The sequence below is a fragment of the Magallana gigas genome, chromosome 9, assembly GCF_963853765.1.
Source record: "Magallana gigas chromosome 9, xbMagGiga1.1, whole genome shotgun sequence".
NCBI classification, from domain to species: Eukaryota; Metazoa; Mollusca; class Bivalvia; order Ostreida; family Ostreidae; genus Magallana; species Magallana gigas.
The window spans coordinates 5,363,297-5,385,926 of NC_088861.1; the positions used below are offsets into that span (position 1 = coordinate 5,363,297).

Below are 22,630 nucleotides of genomic sequence, written 5' to 3' on the forward strand. Positions count from 1 at the left end.
CTAAAATACTGTTTGCAGAACACTCGATCAATAAATTTAATGTAAACAATCTGATTCAAGACGTATATATATTTATATACATAAACTGATCCATAGCCGTGTAATCTCAGGCCTTTGTTCGCGTGCTTTAAAAAAGTAAGGTTGCTTTAAATTTTGAATTAAAAATAAATCTTTTGAATGAATTGAAGATAAAAATATCCCATGTCTGAATAGACTGTAGATCAAAAACTCTAGAACTTCACGGCCTGATTAATTTCACGAATGTGTAACTTGCATTTAAAGTAGTCGATTTAAATACTGCTATCTAGATAGTCACTGTAGGGCACACGTAAAAACCACTTCAAGAAAATTGCTTTTCTTATTTATTTTATTTTTTTTTTTTATCTGCGCAGTAAAAAAACCTCGTATGGCAGCATATCTGTGTAATACCTCCTCCAAAAATAGAATACGGATTGTAAGCCGACCTAGTTTAAATATTTTATTCATGCGATAACAGAAGTTGCAGATACCACACTTAATAATGCCTAACCAGCTAGTATTCCTGCTTGTAAACAACAGACCCTCACTAACATTGTCAATACGCAGTGAGTCAACCGACCTCGACCCAATTTCCATAGCAAACGTAAACACAATTTTTTTTCCGTTACATTGCTCGCTGCATATCAATCATCGGAGTTCACAGGTCACAGAGCACCAATCAAATGCAATGACCGAGATCAGAGCCAATCGTCTACGACTTGTAAGCCATTACGAGTAGCCCACAAGATCGTCAACAAAAACAAGCAAAATTTGCCGGCAGAAAGAAGCGGCCGGTTTGTGTATGTGAATGTTTCGAAGGAAAAGTGTGAATCCAGGCTGTGACAGTTGCATATTTTGATGCAAAATTAAACTTTTAACAGTATAGAAGATGCCTCATCACAGACATAACAAAAATCATAAAGGAAATAAAGAAGATACGAATAATAACGTGCAACAGAATGCCCCAGATAGAAATGCCAACGTGCGTGATGCTCAAAATGGCCACCAGTTTGCCTGTTGTTCACCGACTGCATGTCTGTTTCCGGACGAGACCATAGACACAAGGGACCCTGGGGATGCGGTAAGAGTTTACTGCAACAATGACCAATGCACACTGGGTAACTGGATGCACGGAGATTGTTTCATTGAATGGGAGGATACCGTCTTGGCGTATCTAAAATCGTGCGGGCGTGCTCGAAGCTGGAGCGAAAAGCAGCGTCTACAGAATCTGTGGACCAAAAAGGGGTACGACCTTGCATTCAAGGCCTGCGATTGTAAGTGTAGCCGTGGACACCTGAGGAAGGATCTGAATTACGTGCCACCGCCCAAGCCTGTTGACAATGTACCGAAGCCAAAAAAGAAGAGCAAGAAGAAGAACGACAAACCAGTAGCTGTAGTAAGCAACGGAAAACCAGGCCACTCACCCAGCGTGAATTCGAACCATGGTCAGTCCGCGCCGGTCAATATAAACCACTTTAACAACCTAAATAACCATAATGTAACCGCAACCAGTCCAACCAATGGCAGCAACTTTACATGTAGCTCTAGTCTTCCAGCGAGGAGCAGCCCCATCAACACCCCCCTCGTAAACGGATTCGCGCACATGCGTTTACGTACCAACAGCTGCGAAAGCGCCGTCAGCACCGGCAGCTCGCCCCCGAATTCTGCAGGGTCCACTGGATCCGCCTCGCCTATACCACAGTCCCCTGTCATCAATGGCAACTTTTTGTTCGCCAAACAACAGAAACCCAAGTTCGACTGCCCACCTGACGCCACTCTCCAGGCCGGAGCCTATTTCCGGCGCCGCGTGGACATGTCAGCGTTCAGTATTCTACCAAAACATAAGCAGAATCCATACCATATAAAAATGGAGGAGGATAGTCAAGGCAACGACGAGACAAGGTCGTTTGTGCTAACCCATTTGAGCTCGTACAAAGTTAGCGCCCTCAACTGTGTGTTGTGCAAAACTGTCCTTCCAGTTTTCGACCGCTATCCAATGATCGACGGAACCTTCTTTTTGTCTCCGCAGGCTTACGGCGAAAACGTCGTTCAGGTGATTTCGGACGGACGCCTGCAGTTCATCAACGCCGTCTGCGTCGGATGTCTAGAGGGAGGCTCCGATATACGCTGCGCCGCCTGCAAGAAGAAATGGGACGGAAGCACGCTGTTGCTAGGCACCATGTATTCGTATGACATCTTCGCCGCCATGCCCTGCTGTCAGAAGCGATTGACGTGCAAGCACTGTAGACGCGCCGTCGTCGACGTCAATACCGGCCTGTCGTTCTACAGCGAATATAGCCGCATGATAGCGTGCCCCTACTGCAAGGCGTACGACTATCACTTCATACGACCCATGTCGGACACGTTCGTCGTCAAGCAGCCTATATGGAACTGAACCTTAGCGTCTCCGTAGATTTTATACTCCAACAAACTGTCTTTTGCAATATCACCTTAAACTTGATTTTTTTTCATGACTTTTACATGTATGCGTTACTGATGTATGAAAACTACTCATTATTATTTTTTTTTAAGATTTGAAGTTGGATTGAGGAACTGTTCGGAATGTTCTACGGAGAGGCATTATCTTGTATAATAGCGGTCAAGTTTGTAGATTTTCACGTGTTATAGCATTTTGTTTGGTTCTAGAACCGTAAATGGAGGAAGGCATTTGATGGTGTGTTTAACAAATATTTTGGTGCATATTCCATATCGTTATTTTGGATTTTGTCATAGTGTAATGTTAATGTGTAAGATATGTAGTTTCTATACATATACACGCAAATGGGAATTGCCATATTTACTTTTGACATATTCTTTGACTACTGGCAGGACATGGAAGCATGTGTTTACATATACAAGTGCCTGTATATACAGATTCCTCCCTGCTATTTTTATGCGACGCCATGAACCCATACTCAGCACACGGCTTGTAACTGTATCATTGAAATTTCAAAAACTTTGGAAAAAAAAATGCTGGCAAAAATGCAACTTCGTTGGAATAAAAGTGAAAGCTTAAAGGACATGACAAGTTTGGAAAGCGTAATGCCTGGTAGAGGTTAAAGTAAGCATATTGAAGACTTCGCTAGGCAGCAATTTTTGTTTATATATTAACCAATTACTTATGTATTCTCAATTTGTTATGGTGAAATATTTTTGGATACGTGCGTAATTTGACGTCCATGTTTGTTAAAGAGTCGGTCGATTTTTTTTCAAAGTGACTATCGCAGAATAGCTTGGATGTATGGAAAAGACGAACTGTATAAATGGCATTTCACTATGTTTTCTATGTTATTTTGATAATTAAATGTTAAGAATATAAGATTGAGTGGTTTTATTTGTTGTTGTTTATTTTTAATCTTTACTCTTTAGACGTGCTCAATTTTAAATACCCCATCTGAATCTGTGTATGAAAAAACCATCCCTCCCAAAGCTTCTTGATTTTTACAGTACATGTAAATGGGTGCAGATGGGGAAGGGAGTCCCTTTGGAAGTGCCGGCCGGCAAGAACAACATGGTGGTTGTGTTATGGGCTAAACATATTTGCCAAATAAAAACAGCCTTGAATAAGCCGGTCACGTGACAAGTGACCGACATTTGATTGTTTACAATGAGGTGAACATCAAATTCATTGTGTGTATGTGTAACTTAATAGTTTTACAGCACAATCTCTTACATTTAAAAGCTTAAAATACCGACTGTAAGGCGTAGATTTCTTGGCATTGTTTCAACATTTCATAAATAACGAGGAAATTGCTTACAGCGCATTTTATTGGGACGTTTACGGTAATGCCTTACTTCATGTTTTAATGACCACAAGTATGCAAACATGTATTTCAACCCCATTTGATTTCTGTGCCTGGAAACGGACTTTGATGAATTATACATTATCATCATCAGATCAGTATTCATTATGCGACACGGTTCGTTATATAATACAAGTGGGATTGTGTCGCTAGAATGACAGAAAAGCGATTCATTGATATTTTTCTGACACAGTAATTTCCTGATGTTGGCGCAGGTCCAAGAATTTAATCGCGTCTCGCTTTTCACGACACCCTGCAGGGATAAGCCTTAATGCAGTATTAAATATATTAAAAAGTTCTGCATTATAAAAATACATCGGGAAAGAGTCTTGGAAATTGATAATTTATTGACAAATTGGCAATAAAAAGACCATTATTTGCCCGCCAAATGAATGAAAGTAAAGGAAATGACCTACAATTTCCTAAACGATAATTAATTTTATTGAATTTGTCGACCTACATATACCTGGGTATACTGACTGTTGAGAGGCCCCTGACCTTATTGTACTTATGCAGCGTAAAATCCTGTTACAAGTTGAAAGCAATGTACATGTAATATCTAATTCTGAAATAATTATATTGACTAATAGAAACTCCACTACAGTCCCGATGATTGTAAAACTGAACAGAAAATGGTAAAAGGGTACCTAATATAATGCTCACGGGACTTCAATTATATTTTTCGAATATACAATGTAGCATTTTATCATTTAAACAGCTTGACTACTAAGTCAAATATATTCTGCTTCAAACGTACGTTCATGTGCGATCTGTATTACATTAATGGTGGTCAATGCAACAGACTGCATATGATAGTAAAACAAACTTATGTACATGAAAGTAAGGTGACGACCAGTCCCTATAAATATTGCGTGGGTTTTCTAACGACGGGACAATTATGCAGTCTAACTAACAAGGAGGTACTTACACATGTATATATAACTATATTTGGTATAGAAGGTCCGTCGCGGAAAGCGTACATACATGTACGTACGGAAACTCTTGTTACAAGCGCATCTCTCAGGAAAACACTCCTTGATATTATGTTGGAAAAGTTTAAAAATAACACCCAAGGACGGGGGTAAAATAATGCTAGTTTGTTGATGAATTTACATGTACGTATAGATGATTACATTCAATGTACATAAATATTATTATATCAGCTTCTTCTCCATTTGCGCCCAAGACGTTCACCAATAATATGCTTGAAGCGAGAAATATATAAAATCTGTAAATTTAAGAAAAAGTTAGCCTATATTTACTATCGTAAATACATTTTCCCATTCATACCATTACATATATCAATTTAATTTTGCAGGTCAATTTACGCACTTCAATGTGCATTTACGCATTATATTAAATTTACATGTAAAACTAGCATTGTACAAATTGACGCTAGTTACACTATATACATATGAATTCATACATTAATTGTAAACCTTATTTTCATTAATAATTACCTGTAAGCTTACAGACAGAATTACGCATCGCAATTTACATTTATATCTGTATTCCCGTGTTATCTTCGCCATTTTATTCTACACACACTTTTTTGTTACTATTTAAATTCTGAAACGGGATGTTATGTTGATCATAAGACAACTTCTTTTTATGGATATTACCAATTTCACCTTGGTCTGTAAATATTATAAACATTAAGCCAGGGAGCAATATGTATCATCTTTCAGCGATTTCGCTGGCTTTTTTTTAGTACCAACGATAACGATAAAAATCGCGCTGATTTAATTGAAAAAATAATGACACTATTTGGACATAACGTGTCCACAAGCCTGAAAGCTGTCCGCCCATATATGTACTGAAGTGCCTATTATATAACTTAAATTGAATGTAACACTTATTATATGACTAGCATTGTGTTGACTTCCAATATAAAACTATCTTACCTGTTTTGAGACAACTTCTAAAAAATGTAAGGTATTTAGATCACAACCAATTACAAAGTATGTAATTATTTGAATATTGATTAATTGAATATAGATTTGCTTAATTAAGTTATAGCAATTCTTCAGGCCTATTGTTAGTAAATGTATTGTCGGACTTCGAACAAATTACGTTTCCAACCGATTCTGAAGAATAAAGGGACTTATTATCAAATACCATGTAAACATTCTGTACAGTAATGAAATTAAAGTTTTTGTCAATTAAGGCAGGGACGTGATCGCGCATATCAGACAGGCATTGCCAGTCTACGTTACCCCTAATGTTTTATGGGACTCAAACTATTTCATCATTAAGATACACACCTACCCAATTAAGAATGTAAACTCTTTTTTTTCGATTTTTTTTTGTCCAAGAAATTTTGCGTAGATCTATATGCTTCTCTTGATGGAGTATTGTTCAAAGAGAAGTAACTCTAACAATTATCCTGTAAAAATAATTCTTTTCCTTTAGAGTTCTCTTTCCTTCAAGACTTTAACACCCTCATAAAATAATCTAAGATTTCATACAGCAAACTTTTCCCATTTATTTTGATCAAACTTGTAGTAATACAGGTTTAAATATTGCTCTGACAAAAAAAAAATAAAATAAAAACTCAAATAAAAAAAAAATTGATCATAGTACATACTAAATCTTTTTAATTAAAGCAGCCCTTGACGTAAAAAAATTTACATCTTGGTTTACGAAAGAAAGAAAACAAATGCGATGAACAACAAAAGTCTTGGGTTTTTATGCTACGTTTCAGCGGTCAGGGCTTCAGGGTTTGGCTCTGGTTTCGACTCTGCCGGAGTTTCCTCTGATTTCTGTTCTGTTGAACCTGCCGCCGCTGCACTGCTGCTATCTGTCTGTGTGTCGCTGTTAGGCTCCGATGGCTGTGATTTCCCATCAGACCCTGACCCTGGGGGAGAGGAGTCATCCGCCTCCGGTTTTGACTTGATTGGGGAAGATTTTGAAGTAGTGTTGGGAGTGTCCAGGACCTGGGGCAAGTCCTCGTCTATCTTTGATATATCTACGATAACAAATAATAACCATTCACACTTGACATATTTTGCACATGTATAAATCAGGATTTCATATTGCTTTGCAGTTTTTTCCCCTACAATTTTCAACCAACAGTACTGTGGAATTGTTAGGGCAATTTTCCATGTTTTGTAACTTTTTTAATGGTTCGTTGGAATAATTTCGTGGATTTACTTTTATGTATGATAAAGAATGTGCTTTATAATACATGAAAATTGAACCCCTGAGAATTTTAATGATTTCACAGTGTGGATAATTGAAATTTGTGTACATCATGCCTTATTTTTTTTATATACAAAACAACCTTCAATCACATCTATAGACTGATCAGACAAGATGCAGGGTAAGACATGAAGCTGTGACCCTGCTCTTTCCTGACCTATTTTGCTGACCTCCCCGACCCCCAATTTCTCTGACTTATTTTGCTGACCTTCCCGACCCAAATCTCACTGATCTATTTTGCTGACCTCCCCAACCCCCAATCTCACTGACCTATTTTGCTGGCCTCCCTGACCCCCAATCTCACTGACCTATTTTACTGGCCTCTGCCGCCTTCCTGCCCAATCTCTCGGCCTGCATGGCCCGACACAGGGACTCCAGCTTCTGGATCTTACTCAACAGCTGCGGCTTCTCCCTGTCATAATGGGTTTTCTACAAACATACAAAAGGAAAAAAATCATCTCTGCAACCCAAAAATTTATTATCCAGGTCTCAATTTTTGAGGGAATATAAACGAGATTCATGTATATAGAAGAGTACACAATTTTGGTTTCAAGGTAAGGAAATGCAAAACTTTTGCCAGAGTGGTTCTCTGTACATGTATTTAATCATTAATTACTGAATACACATAATCAAACAACGATATTGGTAAAGCAATGCTTTAATAAAGGGGCATGGTCACGATTTTGGTCAAATTCTATTTTTCTGTTTTTATTATTTACAATGCTTTAGAAATGCATTTCTAATGATCAAATGAAATTTGAGAGTAATTCATGGAGTTATAAGCAAGATACAAAGCTCACAAATCTTTGTCATGTAAACAAGGCTCATGCCGTGTTTTTGTTTACATAGGTTCAATATACCAGTAAAAAATCTTTTTCAAGCTGATTTGTCTATCTTTTTACTAATTTGAAGCATAGATAAACAGTTTCATTCATTGTAGGTCTAAAACTGGAATTTTCACTTCAACATTCAAAATGTAAACTAACCCTTTGTTTACATAGCAAAGAATTTCAAGCTCTGTAACTTGCTTATTACTCAACGAATACACTCAAATTTCGGTCGCCTATTAAAAATGCCTTACTGGAACATTTTGAATATAAAAATTGGAAAAATAATTTTCAACCAAAATCGTGACCATGCCCCTTTCAGTGTGTCTATCAGGTGCATATAAGGATGTAAGGAGATGTGTTTGTACAGATATCATTAGTGTTTGATAACATGCATTACTGATGAAATACAGATTGTATCTTTCATTGTATCTTTCATATTTATACACTATTACATTCAAACATGTTTACCATAAATCATGTTTCTCATAATACTTGAAAGATTTGATAAGGACTATGAATGATATACAATTGTATATGATTACCGGTAGATGCACATAACTGATATGATGAATTAAATGTCTGGTATGATGTTATTAATTACAAACCTCCTCTGCCATCTCTAGCAGTGCTTTGTTAGCATTTTCCCACTTGCTCTTCCAAGCTGCACCATCTTTCTCAAGCTTCTTGATTCTCTTTGTCATCTGAAATTCCACATCATTATAAAATTCTATATACCATTTTTATTAATACATTATCATATATATCAAAAGCATTTTGCAACAGTTTTAGAGTACAGCAGAGTAAATTGTTTTTCTGCATTTTTTTTTTTTTTTTGCAGTGCCAGTGATATCAACTGGCAATTTCAATTAACGCTAAAAATACTGAGTACATATTCTTCACATTCTTCAAATGCCCCCGTTCCTTTCTTTATTCTATACACAGAATGAGACATACCTTTTCCATTTCGGTTTTGAACTTCTGGAACATGTCATTACTTCTATTAATTGTGGACTGAAACTCCTCATATCTATCTTTATACATGGCTAACTGTAAACAAAAAGTTCAATCCGTCAAATGGGAATCTCCCAATGTCTCAAAATAACATATACATCTACCCGTGACCATTCAAAAGTTAACAAAAGTTTATTAATTAATTTTATTTATAAAATATGCTTTAAAAGAACATGTACTTAGGTAGCCTTTAATTTAATTTATATTGGGTAACAGAATTATCAGTTTAATAATCAATTTTAATCAAAATTTGATGATCATCAACTAGTCTATTAACTATTGGTCCGTTTCAAATAAATGTAACTGTTGTATAAGACACCTACCTGTGTCTCTAACAAAGCCGCACGTTTGGTACTTTCTGCAGCCTATAAAAATAATAGAATTCCTCCATAAAATTCAGCGACACAAAACAAGTACAAATACGAACCTTCTACAACATAATTAAATGAATGGAATTTCATCTGGATATGAATTTACATGTATTTCTCAAATGCATCATCCATCATCTGCATATTCGAACAACTGACTAGTGTATTGTAAAAATTGGCCTGTGTTTAAAACTTACAAGGAAGGCCAATTTCTCATGACCTTAATGGTAACCTTAATTGAGTTGCAGGGGGAATAAAAGCAATTTCAACTCACAAGAGGACTATAATGCTACTATACACTGCAGACTACTTTCTGTCTTTGTTTAGTCATTGAAAACAGACTGGAACTTCTTCTTACATGCCTTATAACATGTTCCTTTTTAACAACCAGTTTGCATAATCCCAAAAGTAATGCTTTTGATTACAAGGACTAGCCCTGTGTCTTTCTCACTATAACACATTATTAGACAATTCTGATTTTACAGTAGAAACACCTTATCACTTTACCTTAATTCTATCTTAACAACAGCCATGCCATTATGCTTTTTATCAATCAATCCCCCTTTCTCTCTATTACTATATAGTAACAACTATGCTGATTCAGAATACGGTTCTTATCAGTTAATGCTCCTCTATGCTGATTATGCTTCTTATCATTTTTCAAAATGAGTCTTGCCCCTTTCATTTATAGAACATGTAGCAACTACATATATGATATTATCATATTTTTTAATCAATTATTGCGCCCCTCTTACTTTCTCTGTATAATAACATCTATGCTGATTATTCTTCTTTTCTGACTATGCTTCTCTCTCACAATTACAATACTGTAAAGTAACAATTATGCTGGTAATGCTTCTTACCACAGCATGCTCCTTCCTGCTTCTCTCCTGCTCCTCGGCAAGGTAAGCATTGGCCTGCTCCAGCTTGGCGTCCGCTAACTTCTGCTCCAACTCTCTGTGCTGCATCACCTTCTCTACTTGCTGCAAGTAAATTCCACGAATTCAAATAACAATAGAAGTGCTTGAAGTAAAAAAAAATATTCATTGTCAAGGAACAACTCAAAGAAAGACGTTTTTAGAAAGGAATTCAAATAGGAATTCCATATTATGTTGCAGAAATAAGTGATCAAATAACAAAAGTTAAACTTTTTTGCTAGGGCAACTAATAATTCATTGTAGAAGCATATTATTAAATAATTGAAAGATATTGAATTGCCATATCACGTATCTAATACCAAGAAACCTTTATACATTTCCACATTTGAAAATTGAATTACAATCTCAATAGATACATGTAAGATTTGAGAAATTATCATGCACAAAAATCAAATTATTTTAATACTTACACTTCGTTTTAATGACATAATAAATAGAGATCCATTAAACTTTCCATCTATTAAGGAAACATCACCAAATTAAGATTACAAACTGGACATTCAGAAACACCCCTCTGAATTTCTTTCTTGGCTTTAGCTGTACTTTCGGTGGTTTATTTATTTGCTTTGAAATGCCTCGCTAACTTTTCCTCCTTTATTGTGGGTTATTTATACCTGCTTCTCCTTTCTCCCTCATTAGATAACAGACAACAGCTGTTCTCAATTATTTTGTTGTATACTTTTTTTAATTGAGATAAGTATCACCTAAGGTATACCATACCTATCGTAATAAACATCCATTGCTCAGTGAATTACGAAAGGTTTTGTCTTGATTTATTAGTGCATGTATCAAGAACAATCACTAAAAAATATAATAAAAATCTTCTGATTAACTTTTTAAAAAAATTAGCAGAAAATTCTGTTTGAAATTTATCTACAATTTTTTGATTAAGAAAACTGCAAAATAATCTAAAAATACTGAAACTGGTAATACTTTTCCTTTTTGAGCTATTTATGATTCACTCTGAAATTGGGCACTCTTTTAGGGTAAATACGGTTATCTTTATTGTATCTCATAAATCTATAGATAGGTTTAGGTAGTTCAGTTTGTTTATTTCTAGACATCACTCAAGTGCAGCTTTTACATAACAAGTTCTCTTTAAAAAAGTCTTGAGAAATCCTTCATCATTGTTTAGGCGATCAATATATTCATCCAAGCATTTCAGCTATGTTAGTTAATCAGCAAAATGTCAAAACAAAACAATAAACCTCTCTGGTGCACTGTACTTGATTACACAAGGTGCTTGGGCCTCTGGAGTTTCAATGAAATGCACTTCTAATAACATATCAAATTCCAGCAATTTTGGTACAGAAAGCAGACTGAAGGTTTCAAAATCGAAAAAAAAAAGGTGTTTTTCTTGAGGATATACATGTTGTTGTGGAAACAGGCTATGGCAATCAATCTTTTTACCATGGTAATACAGAATATGCAACATGATTTCAGGTACTTTATCTCTCTGTTCACTTGTTCAAATTCTGCCTATTAGATATTTTTCTTAAAGATATCATTATTAATGTATTAACAGGAATAGAAGAAAAAAATTCATTTGATTATTTTGTTTTTGTTGTTGGGGGGGGGGGGGGGGGGGGTATGGAGGGACTTGTCATAAATTGCTTATCATCTATAATACATAATATCCAAAAACTGTCATTGATCAGTATGAAAGTTATCTCTCTTAGTCGGAAGTCTTCGATCCTTAAACACATCTGATATTAACAATAGCATATTTTTAGCAAAGATTATTGAAGGCTGTCTACAATAAATTGTACAGTGAACATTGTTATTTTTCTTTTAAGTATAATTATACATTTTGCAAATTATTCTTATTTTATTATGAATATTTCAGAGTAAACCAAGAATAAGCACATGTTCCATATACGGTTCAAACAACCATTTGACACAATATACCACAGACTTGGTTTATATTTTGAAAATTCTTTCAATTTTCAGTATAAACATGTAAAACCTTTTAACCAACTTAAACTTTTTTCATTGTGATAATGCATACACTACTTCACATGCACCATGCACTTTTTATATGAAATTTTTACCTGGTAATGTATATACCAGATACTTGTAAATATTCTCACAGACTTTGCACTGTTATAAGAACTTTTTCAATGTACTGGTAAATGTAAATGTGCCCTCTAATGAACTTCATAATGCTTTTTTTTTTAACCTTCATTTTTACTTTCAATGTGAACACATCTCCTAGCTGACTTTGTACTGTCCTATAGACATTTTCAAAGTCACTACAGATATATAAATACACACCTTCTCGCGGACTTCGTACTGTTCAATGAACTTTTTGAGTTTTCCCGCCAACTCCTGGTTTTCTTCACGAAGCTTGAGATTTCTGTCGTGGTGATCTGTCATCTGCTGCTGAATCTCTGTGATGGTGGACTATAGAGAGAGAAGAATTAGGAAATCAAGGTGTGCTTCCCAGTTTGATAAACTCTAAGACCCAAAGTGTGGCTGCATTAAATTCCTACCATTTAATACGATTAAATAAACTTTGAATACTATAAACATTAAGGTGACTCACTACACCATGAAATTTTTTCTCAAATCAGCAGAAAATTACTTGATTATGATAGATATCATAATGGATAAGAAGTATTTAAGTCTAATAGGCAAAAAAATGTGCAATTTTGGATGAAAAATTACATTTTCAAAAATTTAATTCTGTTAACATGAACAAAAGCTCCAGGCGGATTTGAACTCATGACCTGGGGTTCAGAAGCCCAATATTTTAACCACTGAGCTACGACGATATACAACCCAATTGAACGATATAAACAGTTTAACAAAACATTTAAATCGCCATCTTGTGACGTAGTGTCTTAAAAAGTATAAGTGTAGGTGTAGTGAGGCACCTTAACCAGATATCCAATTTTTTTCATTTAATACAAACCTGAAATTTGTTCGAAATTTCTTTTCTTTTTTCATCTTCCTCTCTGGCTCTTTGTAAACTCTCTTGCTGTTTAAAAATAAAAACTATGGGTGTTATCACGAAGTTCCATGTTCAAATATAAGTTGGAAAAAGCCCTCAGGCTAGTATTATTGCTTTTAATTATATATGTCCCACAAAAAAGTCAAACTTTTATACACATGTAAGTGAAGCAAATTATTGCCTTGCAAACTAAATTATTCCATTACAAGTATATATTCAAAATATCATTGGTTCATTAACCAAAATCCAGTAATTCAAATCATTGAAGTTTTGAATCTCAGACTCTCTTAATTTTCTTAATCAAATCTAATCATTACAGTTAAAACACACTTATAATGAAATGCCAGGGATGGGCGATTTTCAAGTTTAAAACATGGTATTAAGTCTTGGGGAATGAAAATCATTTTGCCGTAAGTGTCAATTCATTATAAACATGTTCGATATAACCATGTTTTACTGTATTCATTTATAGACCCTTAATAATAATTTCTTCAGAATATCAACAATTTACCTGCCTGCCCTTTCACATTTGTCACCTCATTTAAAAGTGATGTAGAGTTACCTACCCTGATGACCTGGTTGTGTTTCTGTAGCTCCCGACACAGCCCCTCCAGTTTGCTCTTTGCCATCACCGCCTTCGTGTGCTCAGTCTGTAACTGGTCTTTCTCCCTTGTTACCTAATGATTTAACAGCGATAGGAAAAAAAAAATACTTAGTATGTGAAGGCGGGTGTCAAGATAAAATTTTATCATGGCATGCTGTGAAAATAAGAGGCATTGAAATATGTATAACAGTGATGATGATAAGAATGTGTTTTCCGATTCCAAGAGATCATTGAGTCTACATAGGTGGAGCTACTTTATCTATTGGAATCTATGATTAAAAGTTGTATCTATTGATTAAAAATAGAATTTAATTGCAAATAGGCAATTTTTGTTGTTGTGTTTTGTGTTCTCAGAGAGAGAGAGAGAGAGAGAGAGAGAGAGAGAGCAAGCTTGAGAGAGAGAGAGAGATAGAGAGAGAGAGATCTTACCATGGTTAGTTTTCTCTGATGTTGCTTGTGTGTACTCTGTAAAACTCTGTGTTCTTCGTGTAAGTCTGCATACTTTTTACACAGGGCAGCCAGCTTTTCCTCTGTTGTTTGTAAACTGCTTAAGGCCCTTAATATGTGATCTACAAAAAAGAGATAATTTATTTGAAACAGATATTATTATAGAATGCACTTATACATGCTAATATGAGTACATGGTCTGAATCTAAAATTTACCTCAATCATTCAAACAAACAGGTACTGCATTTCTCACTCTCTCTCATCTCTCTCTCTCTCTCTCTCTCTCTCTCTCTCATGTTGTGACCTGTTTTAAATACATGTAATTTAATACATCAAGGAATACCCACCAATAGTTTTATCTTCTTTCTTTTTACTTTTCCCAGTCTTCTCCTCTTTTTTCTCCCCTTTCTCTGGTTTGTCACTGCCCTTCTCCTCGTGTTTGTTTCCATTAACAATCCCAGCATCCTTCAGTGCTTCCTCCAATGCCTCTGATCCAGAACTCCCCTGCATGGAGCCATCCGAGTCTGGAGTGGAGTCCTTCTCAGCTGGAGCCTGGATCTTCTCTACCAGTGATGAGATCATCTCTTTGTTTGGAGCTGAATGTTCCGACTTCGTGGCCATATCTACTGATACTTGTTCCACAATCAGTGTTTCTGTAATAAAAATAATTCATCATTTAAACACATGAAAAAAAATGGAACCTTTAAAACTAGTGAAAGATTTTTTTTACATGGCACTTCATCAAAATTTTCTTTTTTTTAGCCACGTAACTAACCCATATATTAAATTTACCTTCATTTCATTTTTTATTTCAGATTTCGTCTTAAATTATTGTCATCAAAGAATCATTTAAATGCAGCTCAATCCTTATCTAACAGTATAGTATTCAGTATTCTTACCAGCTTTTTCCATAATATTTGTCAGAGTCAAGTTAATAGCCTCTAGAAGCTGGTCTTTGTCTTGGGATGATGCGCAGTGTTGTTGTCCTTCACAAGGAACAGGAACTTCCTCTTTGACAACAATAGTCTCCTTTACTTCTGGTTCCTGTATCTCACCTGCTACCTTTTCTTCCTGTTTTTCTTCAGAAAGAGGTTTCTCAACAGGTAACTTTTCTTCCTCTTTGCCTTCAAGAACAGATTTCTCAGCCAACAGAGCCTTTTCTCTCACAATGCTATCTTCCTGTGCCCTTGGACCTTCAGTATTTAACACTGGAAGAACAACAGGCTTCGGTTCTGAAGTTATCACTGTATTGCCTACCTCTCTTTTGTCAACAAACAAACTGTCCTCGGCGAATAGCTGACTTTCTAAAATGGGTGCACTCTCTGCCTTGATAGGTTCTCTAGGTAACACAGGGGTATTCGTGACACTGGGATTCCCAGAAACACCCTCTCCTTCAAAATCCAAAAGGAGGCCCTCTTCCTCTGCTGCTATTGGAGCAGAAAAATCTTCCTTTTCTACTGAGGACGACGAATTGTCTTCTGTTTGCGGGACTGTTTCCTCCTTTCCTGAGACTGGAGGGGTCGGGCTTTCTTCCTGAGCAGGGGCTGGGACAGCTTCGGTATGCGTACTCCTAGGCTGTTCGGTGTGAACAGTTTTCGATGACTCTACTTCTTCAACAGCTTCAAAGGTCTGCAAAAATAGATCAAATAGACAATAAAGACACTTATTTTAATCAATTTTTCAAAGCATATAATAAATCATCATAAATGATATTGCAGACCCAGCTGAAGGTTTATTTTTTTCCAAGCAACTTATTTATAAATCCTAATTATCAATATTACAGAGCCTGCTAATTATTGAAATTGATCACAATGGATGAAGTTTTAATTGGAACAACTTCTTCCTCCAAAAAAACCCCAACATAAACAAAATTATATTTTTGATTGCAAACCTGTGTAAACAAGTTCCTTTGATAGAAATGAGCACGGCCATTATTTGCCCACACTCAACCCATAAGTCAGCTTGAGATGTGCATATGGTACATGTATAATTGTCTTAGTGCTTAAGTTATGCATACGGGAGGGTTGTGGTATTTCCCCTATTCTGCTGCTGAAGCAGTAAACAGTATAACGGTACTGACAACTCATTATCTACCCATCTTACATCTCAAACACAGAGGGTCGTGATACAATGTGTCTACCACGTGTTACCAAAGTCTTCTACTGCAGGTGTATCATATTTTATACACATTATGAGAAATATACTTCTCAACATCTACTAAGTTCATGATTCTATGACATATCATTCATCATTAAATCATTCATGTCTAGACTACTACTGTCATAAAAAAGGGGGGAATTAAGAACTTCAAATGGTAAGGTGGATGAAAAAAAGGGGAGAAAAAATTATAAGGTAAAAATAGCAGTATATTTTTTTGATAGACACACAATGTCATTTACTTCTATTTAGACTAAGTATACAGTATCACTCACATACAGGAAACATTGTTCCGAAAAATATTTGCATCTTTCTATCATTCAGAAAAATCAATTTCTAACTGAAAATCTACTGATATCTCTGATTTATGATAATCCTGTTCAGTAGTCTTGAAATGTTTTTGACACAAAGATTTCCTCCATTTTGCTTCGTCACATAATCACAACAAATTGTAATATGCTATTTGGTTAGTTTGACCCATCATTGAGGAAAAAACCTTAGGTCTTGGCAGTTGTGAACAGATCAGCCACACACATACATAAAAAAAATATAACATTCCCACACCTGTAGTTTCTGAAACCTCCTCTTGGATCCACAGAAGCAACAAAAAAGGGACTTGAAGCCACCGCGAGAAGCCATCAGACGAAGGGGGTAACCACCACCATGGTCAACGAACCACGACCGCCACACAGAGGAAGAAGAATGAAGTGGGATACGAAAACTCCAAGAACCACTTAACACTGTACATACAATACAATAATCTGTTTCTCTGTTTTTCCACAAATCTATAGCTAAAGTCTTAACACATATAAATCAACTGCTTACATTGGTACAAGACTTCTACCCTGGAAGTACAAGTACCTATGCTGTACTATATTGCAGCCAAGTTATCGGCTTCATCGCCACTTTCTATTGTAGAATGCAGTGATGCCCGAGGAGCTGACAGTTGCGTCAACTATGTATGTAGGCTGCCGTTGCCACCAATGTCACGCTGCATAACTCTCTTGCCATTCCATAGCCCCTGATCAGAACCAGTGTAGGTATTTATCTCAGCATGCATCTCACTATATTCCCTCCCTCTCTCTCTCAGAGACTTATAGAATCAAGTATAACTGTACTGCACTGCATCTGTCCAGCATTGCAGGGGTAACTGTAATTGTATACTTTTGCATCACTTTTCCCCCATCTGTTTGCACATCTGTATGTAGAAAGCCATTGGAGATCAGGGTGAACAATTCACCATAATCCTATTGAGTGTGATTATGAAGCTGAGTGGGATATGGGAATTAATGATCTAATAAAATCGCAAAATAACAAGCACACGTCTAGACTCCAAGAAAATAAGACACTAATCTCAAACCATTTTACTACTGTTTCCTCCATCTACTCTATAATTACAAGAATCATTTTTATAATAATGCCATTTGATTACATTAAGTCCTCTGGCTAAGTGTTAAAGACTGATTTAACGGAGAAGTGTATTTAATTGAAATAATGAAGTAACCTAAAAATCTTTACGTCATAAAATTAACCTGCTAATCAAGATTTTAAAGATGTAATATCAATAATTTTGAAAGATTATAATACAGAATGATTTTTATGTTGCAATAAATACTTCAACTGATGGTATGGCAGATTATTAGATTGTTCAAAAGTAGGTACACATATATTTAGACATCATAAGTCCATGTTTAGAAATGATTGACAATAAATGTAAGGACATATTAATAATACATCATGTCATTTATCAACTTAATATGGCCATCTCAATACATGTAGTTTAGTTATAGCTAACATTGTGGCCAAAGTCATTCAGGTGCACATATGTAGATTTGACACAACTGTTAAAAATGGTTTAGTTTTCAATAATTTTACTTATTTGTTTATAATTTATTATAGTAACAAAATGAAAAGTTTACAAAATTCTTGCTCTTAATTTTCCCCCCTACTATTTATGAAAATTTTAAGGTTGGTGTTCATAACTTTCCTAGCATTGCCCAACCACCACATATTGACACACAACTCAGAGTAAAATCTGGACTCTGCATACATCAAACATACCGACATAAAGTTGAAAAATATCTATATCTGTAAGTTACATCTTTTAACATTATTCAATAATTAAAATTGTTTTTAATAAGAAATACAAAAAACCCACAAAATTACGAAAATTCCCTTCTTTTATAGTTATAAATTGTACAGTCTTCTGACTTTTCAACCCTCCCCCTCCCTAAGCCTGCATGATGAATAAAACTTTGTTGTCAGTGAAAACTTGAAAAAATTTGGCTTTGGTAACCATATGCACTTTTCTACAACTGAGCATTCCAAGGATGTATTTCAACAGACAACTGTAACAGCATGCAGGGCACACCTAGCTAATTGTTTTACAATGGAGCACCCCCCCCCCTAACCCCCACTGCTGTCTTATAAACAGTAGGTAACACACTCCATCTGGAGCTATCGGAAGGATAGCCCTCACAGACGTATCAATTACTATAAGCAGGGAGACAGACAAAGGGAGTTTGTGAGTAATAGAGCACACTTGACTCAGGTGTACTCTGCACAAGGTAACAACAGATTCCTGTGTATGTGCAGTCATGATCTGCAGCAGCATTTCAATACAAGTGTTTCTATCACTGCATCAGAGACACTGGAACATCTAAAAGCTGTGTTCACCGACGATGTGTTAATCCCTCAAAAAAATAATCAAAACCAGCTACAGAGGGATGGAGTGCATGCAGCAAAAGATTTATCTCTTTGTAAAGATAATTCATCATCACACTCTCAAATCAAATAGGTGCATTTTATACAGAATGATCTGACAATTTTTAAATATGCCATATAAAACTCAGCATACATTACACTTTGAAAAAAATTAAATCTGATGAATTCAAACAGCTAAATGCTAATTTGACAGCATGATTAAGGTTTAAACATTCACTGTATGTCATCTATATAATTATTTAGTAACTGAACCATGCAATTGTCATTCATAAATTCAGAATTTTTCTTAAAGCAATAACTGCAAATCAACATCTAAAATTCTTCCCTTTAAGAAGTTGTATAATCTTCATCCAATTTTTATAAAATGCACGGCATTAAAAATTGCCAAAATAGAAATGTGGCCATACTTTCTCTTTATCACAAGAAGCCCAAAGTTTGGTTGACACTGGACAGAACTGAGTAAGTTGGCATGGGAACCAGTTCATCTCCATGGAAACAGTTTATCAGAATGCTATAAAGCTCATCACTACAGTCATCCTATCACAAACAGATTCCTCCACACTCAGTAAACACTAATGACTGTCACACACAACGAACATCAGCTATTATCCTCTATAACTTCTGAGCATGGAAACAATAATTTCCCTTATTCTTTACAATAACTGCTTCAAATCACTTTAGGAACAAAAATGTCAAATTATTAAATGCCACAATTCACAGAAAACAATTGATGTGTTCCCAAACTCTGCACTCTATTTGAATGAACTTCAGTCTTGTTACATTTGCTAACAATTAGCAGATGGAACTTTTCTTCAATCGAAGACAGGAAACATGCAATGAAGATGCTGCATGAATTTCTTCCCCTTTCACAATAGATTTCAGACACTGATGGGTGCGGATGTTCTTAGTCATCAGAACATATGTGATGGAAGATGAAGTATGGCCCACTCCATGTTTAGAGTAAAAATAATCACCTTCCTAACTTAATTATCTACAAGACATTGCCTTAGTTATCATATGCTATCTATTTTCTTCCATATTAACGACAATGAGAGTAAATAATATACAATCAATGAATCTACATCAAATGCAAAATGATAAAAGAAAATTTGAATCTAAATTCTACAGCCACATTGCTGAGAAGTTTGCTAAACAGCTAATATCATGTATAAAAAAATATCTTGATAATATTTTAAGTAGCTGGTATAACAACTGAAAAAGTACAGTTTTGTTATCAGTAGTCTTTAGGATTTCAATACAATAATTAACCAAGGCCAGTATATCGTGTGCCATGAATTAGTTTTTACACATTTTCTACTTCCCCTTCCTTTTTCATACCAATTTTTCCTGATTTTCATTTGAAACTGTTTATATTGCAAGGAAAATAATGTAGGATTACATGAATGTCACTCACAGTCCTTAACATTTCTTATATTTCACTTTCTACCACAGAAATTCTGCATACCACTGAGAATTGAAACGTATTCCCCACAAATTGATACTTGTGCATCAGTTAAATACTCTTACCTTTAATTTTATTGTAAGTATCATAATAATAGTTAATGTCCTGATTTTTTCAGGAGAGTTAATCTTTTTACTGTATATATAATTATAATACTGAAGTAAACATTTCTATAATCAATATCAATTTTAAATTACCTGTCTTAATAACCATTAAATTTCCTCACATTTTCTATCCATTAAGAAATGATACGCTTGCCTCAACAAAAACACATTTTGTAAAATGGCTGACATATAAGCCAATCCAATTGGACTGACAAAAAACCCTAAAGCTACATGTTGAGACCATAAAACACCCACCTTTCTTCAAGTATATACCGGTAATTACAAATTAAAACATATGTTCTATAGTAACAACATATTCTGGTTCATGTAATTATAACACATATATCAATGACAGCCTGTCCAATAATACCATGGGCTGTTTGAGCTAGAGAAAATCAAACCATATTTTGTAACTGTATATCTATTCTGGCCACACCCCCTCATTCCTATTACTTATGTGTGAAAGGAAAACATGTGCTAGCCTAAGGTGGACAGTGATAAATGGGCTTGAATCAGCTGGAGATGAGGATGAAAGTAATTAATATTCTGACATCTAAATCTTTACTAATAACACCCAGCATTAAGAGACTTCGGCAGCTATTTTGTTTGTTACTGTATTTATATTAGACATTTTTTTTTGTTTTATGAAAGATAAAAAATAAACTTGACATTTGTTGATTTTTGTTACTCTGCCAGCATTAGAAAAAATATATTTCTATTCATGATTCAGCTGCTAAATTTCATTTCATCCAGCTAAAATAACTGTAAATTTTGTAAATAATTTGAAGTACATTGTAGATACTAGATAGAATGGATCGCAAAAGAACTACATGTATATACATGCACATACACAGTTCAATGACAAATGCATGAATTTTTTAATGTTGGAAAACCTTGGCCAGTCTTGCATATATTAGCTTAATATTGAGAGTATAACATTTTAAGGGGAGTAACTAGTAAGTTATAAGAATTTTAGTTAATTTTGAATCAAATATTTTTAAAACAAACATGTGTAACACAACTTGCTGTATTTTTCATCTTGAGTAGTTCATTCTGGGTCTTTTACAATCTCAATAATGAATATCGCATACACCAAAATACCATGAAAAAATCTATGAATAACTGTGTTTTCAAAACAAGACCTTTCTATTCATATATCTCCAAAACACTAAAGACTAAATTGGCTTTCTCAAAGGTACATTGAGAATAAATCATTATTTATGTGATTACAAAAACATGTGAGTTAACATGGTTTAGACCCACCATCTGAAATCACATGCTGGACTGTCCACATGTTTCTAACAATGTTCTTATCCAGCCTTGACTCAAACTTTTCACAATAAACAAAAGCAATTTATTAAATAAATCCCTCAGACAATATATATAATAATTTTCTTTTCAACATTTACTGGAAAAGAAAAAAAGTTTTTAAAGTGAAACTGAAAGTTGGAAAACCAAAATCAGAAAAGCTAACATCCTTCGGAAGTACCCTAAAAACAATCAGATTTATTGAGGTATAAAATGAAACAATTCACTAACTCAGTGCAAAACAAAAAATCGGGCGTTCAAACATTATCCATCCTCTGTCCAAAGGCAAAGTAGACATGTCTGTGCATGACTATATCCAAAACAACAGATTCATGTAAATCTTTGTAAAATAAAGCAAATTTGACATAATTTTCTTTTCTACAGTCGTTTGTACTGGTAAAACAGTAAATAGGTGTATTTTTAAGATTTTCTCATTTACTCATTGAACTGAAAAGAATGCCGATGGCATGTCTACCGAGTGAGAGATCATGTCAAGATTTGCTGTACCTAGAACATGCAATCCACGCTGCATTTGCGCTTCATTGTTTGTAATTATGTTAATAAAACAGGGGAGAATATAAATCTTCGACACGAAGCAAAAAGGTTCCGTCATTTTTGCGTAAAACGCAAAATACTTACCGCTACTTTTACGAAATTATAAGGCTGTGGTGGCTGCCATGTTATGACGTCACGTTTTGCAAA

The 22,630-nt window shown here is 35.0% G+C and overlaps 2 protein-coding genes across 5 annotated transcripts; one reads left to right on the forward strand and one right to left on the reverse strand.

The window, feature by feature from the left end:
* Positions 1–770: 770 nt before the first annotated feature.
* LOC117685366 (headcase protein) lies at positions 771–3,343 on the forward strand. The gene has a single exon (XM_034459719.2). The coding sequence runs from the start codon at positions 908–910 to the stop codon at positions 2,411–2,413; it is 1,506 nt and encodes a 501-aa protein (XP_034315610.2). The 5' UTR covers positions 771–907; the 3' UTR covers positions 2,414–3,343.
* A 2,938-nt stretch (positions 3,344–6,281) lies between these two features.
* Positions 6,282–22,588, reverse strand: LOC105334216 (alpha-taxilin). 4 transcript variants are annotated; one of them, XM_066071064.1, is made up of 13 exons: positions 22,568–22,588; positions 15,073–15,802; positions 14,521–14,826; positions 14,156–14,295; positions 13,689–13,799; positions 13,084–13,149; positions 12,444–12,572; positions 10,095–10,214; positions 9,187–9,228; positions 8,807–8,899; positions 8,458–8,553; positions 7,331–7,451; positions 6,282–6,789 (listed from the first exon to the last, which is right to left on the reverse strand). In XM_066071064.1, the coding sequence occupies exons 2-13, from the start codon at positions 15,083–15,085 to the stop codon at positions 6,515–6,517; spliced, it is 1,512 nt and encodes a 503-aa protein (XP_065927136.1). In that variant the 5' UTR covers positions 15,086–15,802; positions 22,568–22,588; the 3' UTR covers positions 6,282–6,514. The 4 variants fall into 4 exon arrangements, with proteins under 4 accessions (XP_065927136.1, XP_011435884.3, XP_011435886.3 ...); XM_011437582.4 differs by lacking the exon at positions 22,568–22,588 and adding an exon at positions 19,462–19,831; XM_011437584.4 differs by lacking the exon at positions 22,568–22,588 and adding an exon at positions 16,895–17,068.
* Positions 22,589–22,630: the final 42 nt, after the last annotated feature.

Excerpts from the sequence above, each read along its gene's own strand:
- LOC105334216 (XM_011437582.4), bottom strand. The coding sequence starts at position 19,545 with ATGGAGATGAACTGGTTCCCATGCCAACTTACTCAGTTCTGTCCAGTG. Across the intron at positions 7,452-8,457 it reads TGCTAGAGATGGCAGAGGAG|AAAACCCATTATGACAGGGA; the intron begins GTTTGTAATTAA and ends GTATGTTTGTAG. Across the intron at positions 6,790-7,330 it reads GGCAGAGGCCAGTAAAATAG|ATATATCAAAGATAGACGAG; the intron begins GTCAGTGAGATT and ends TTGTTATCGTAG.
- LOC117685366 (XM_034459719.2), top strand. The coding sequence starts at position 908 with ATGCCTCATCACAGACATAACAAAAATCATAAAGGAAATAAAGAAGAT.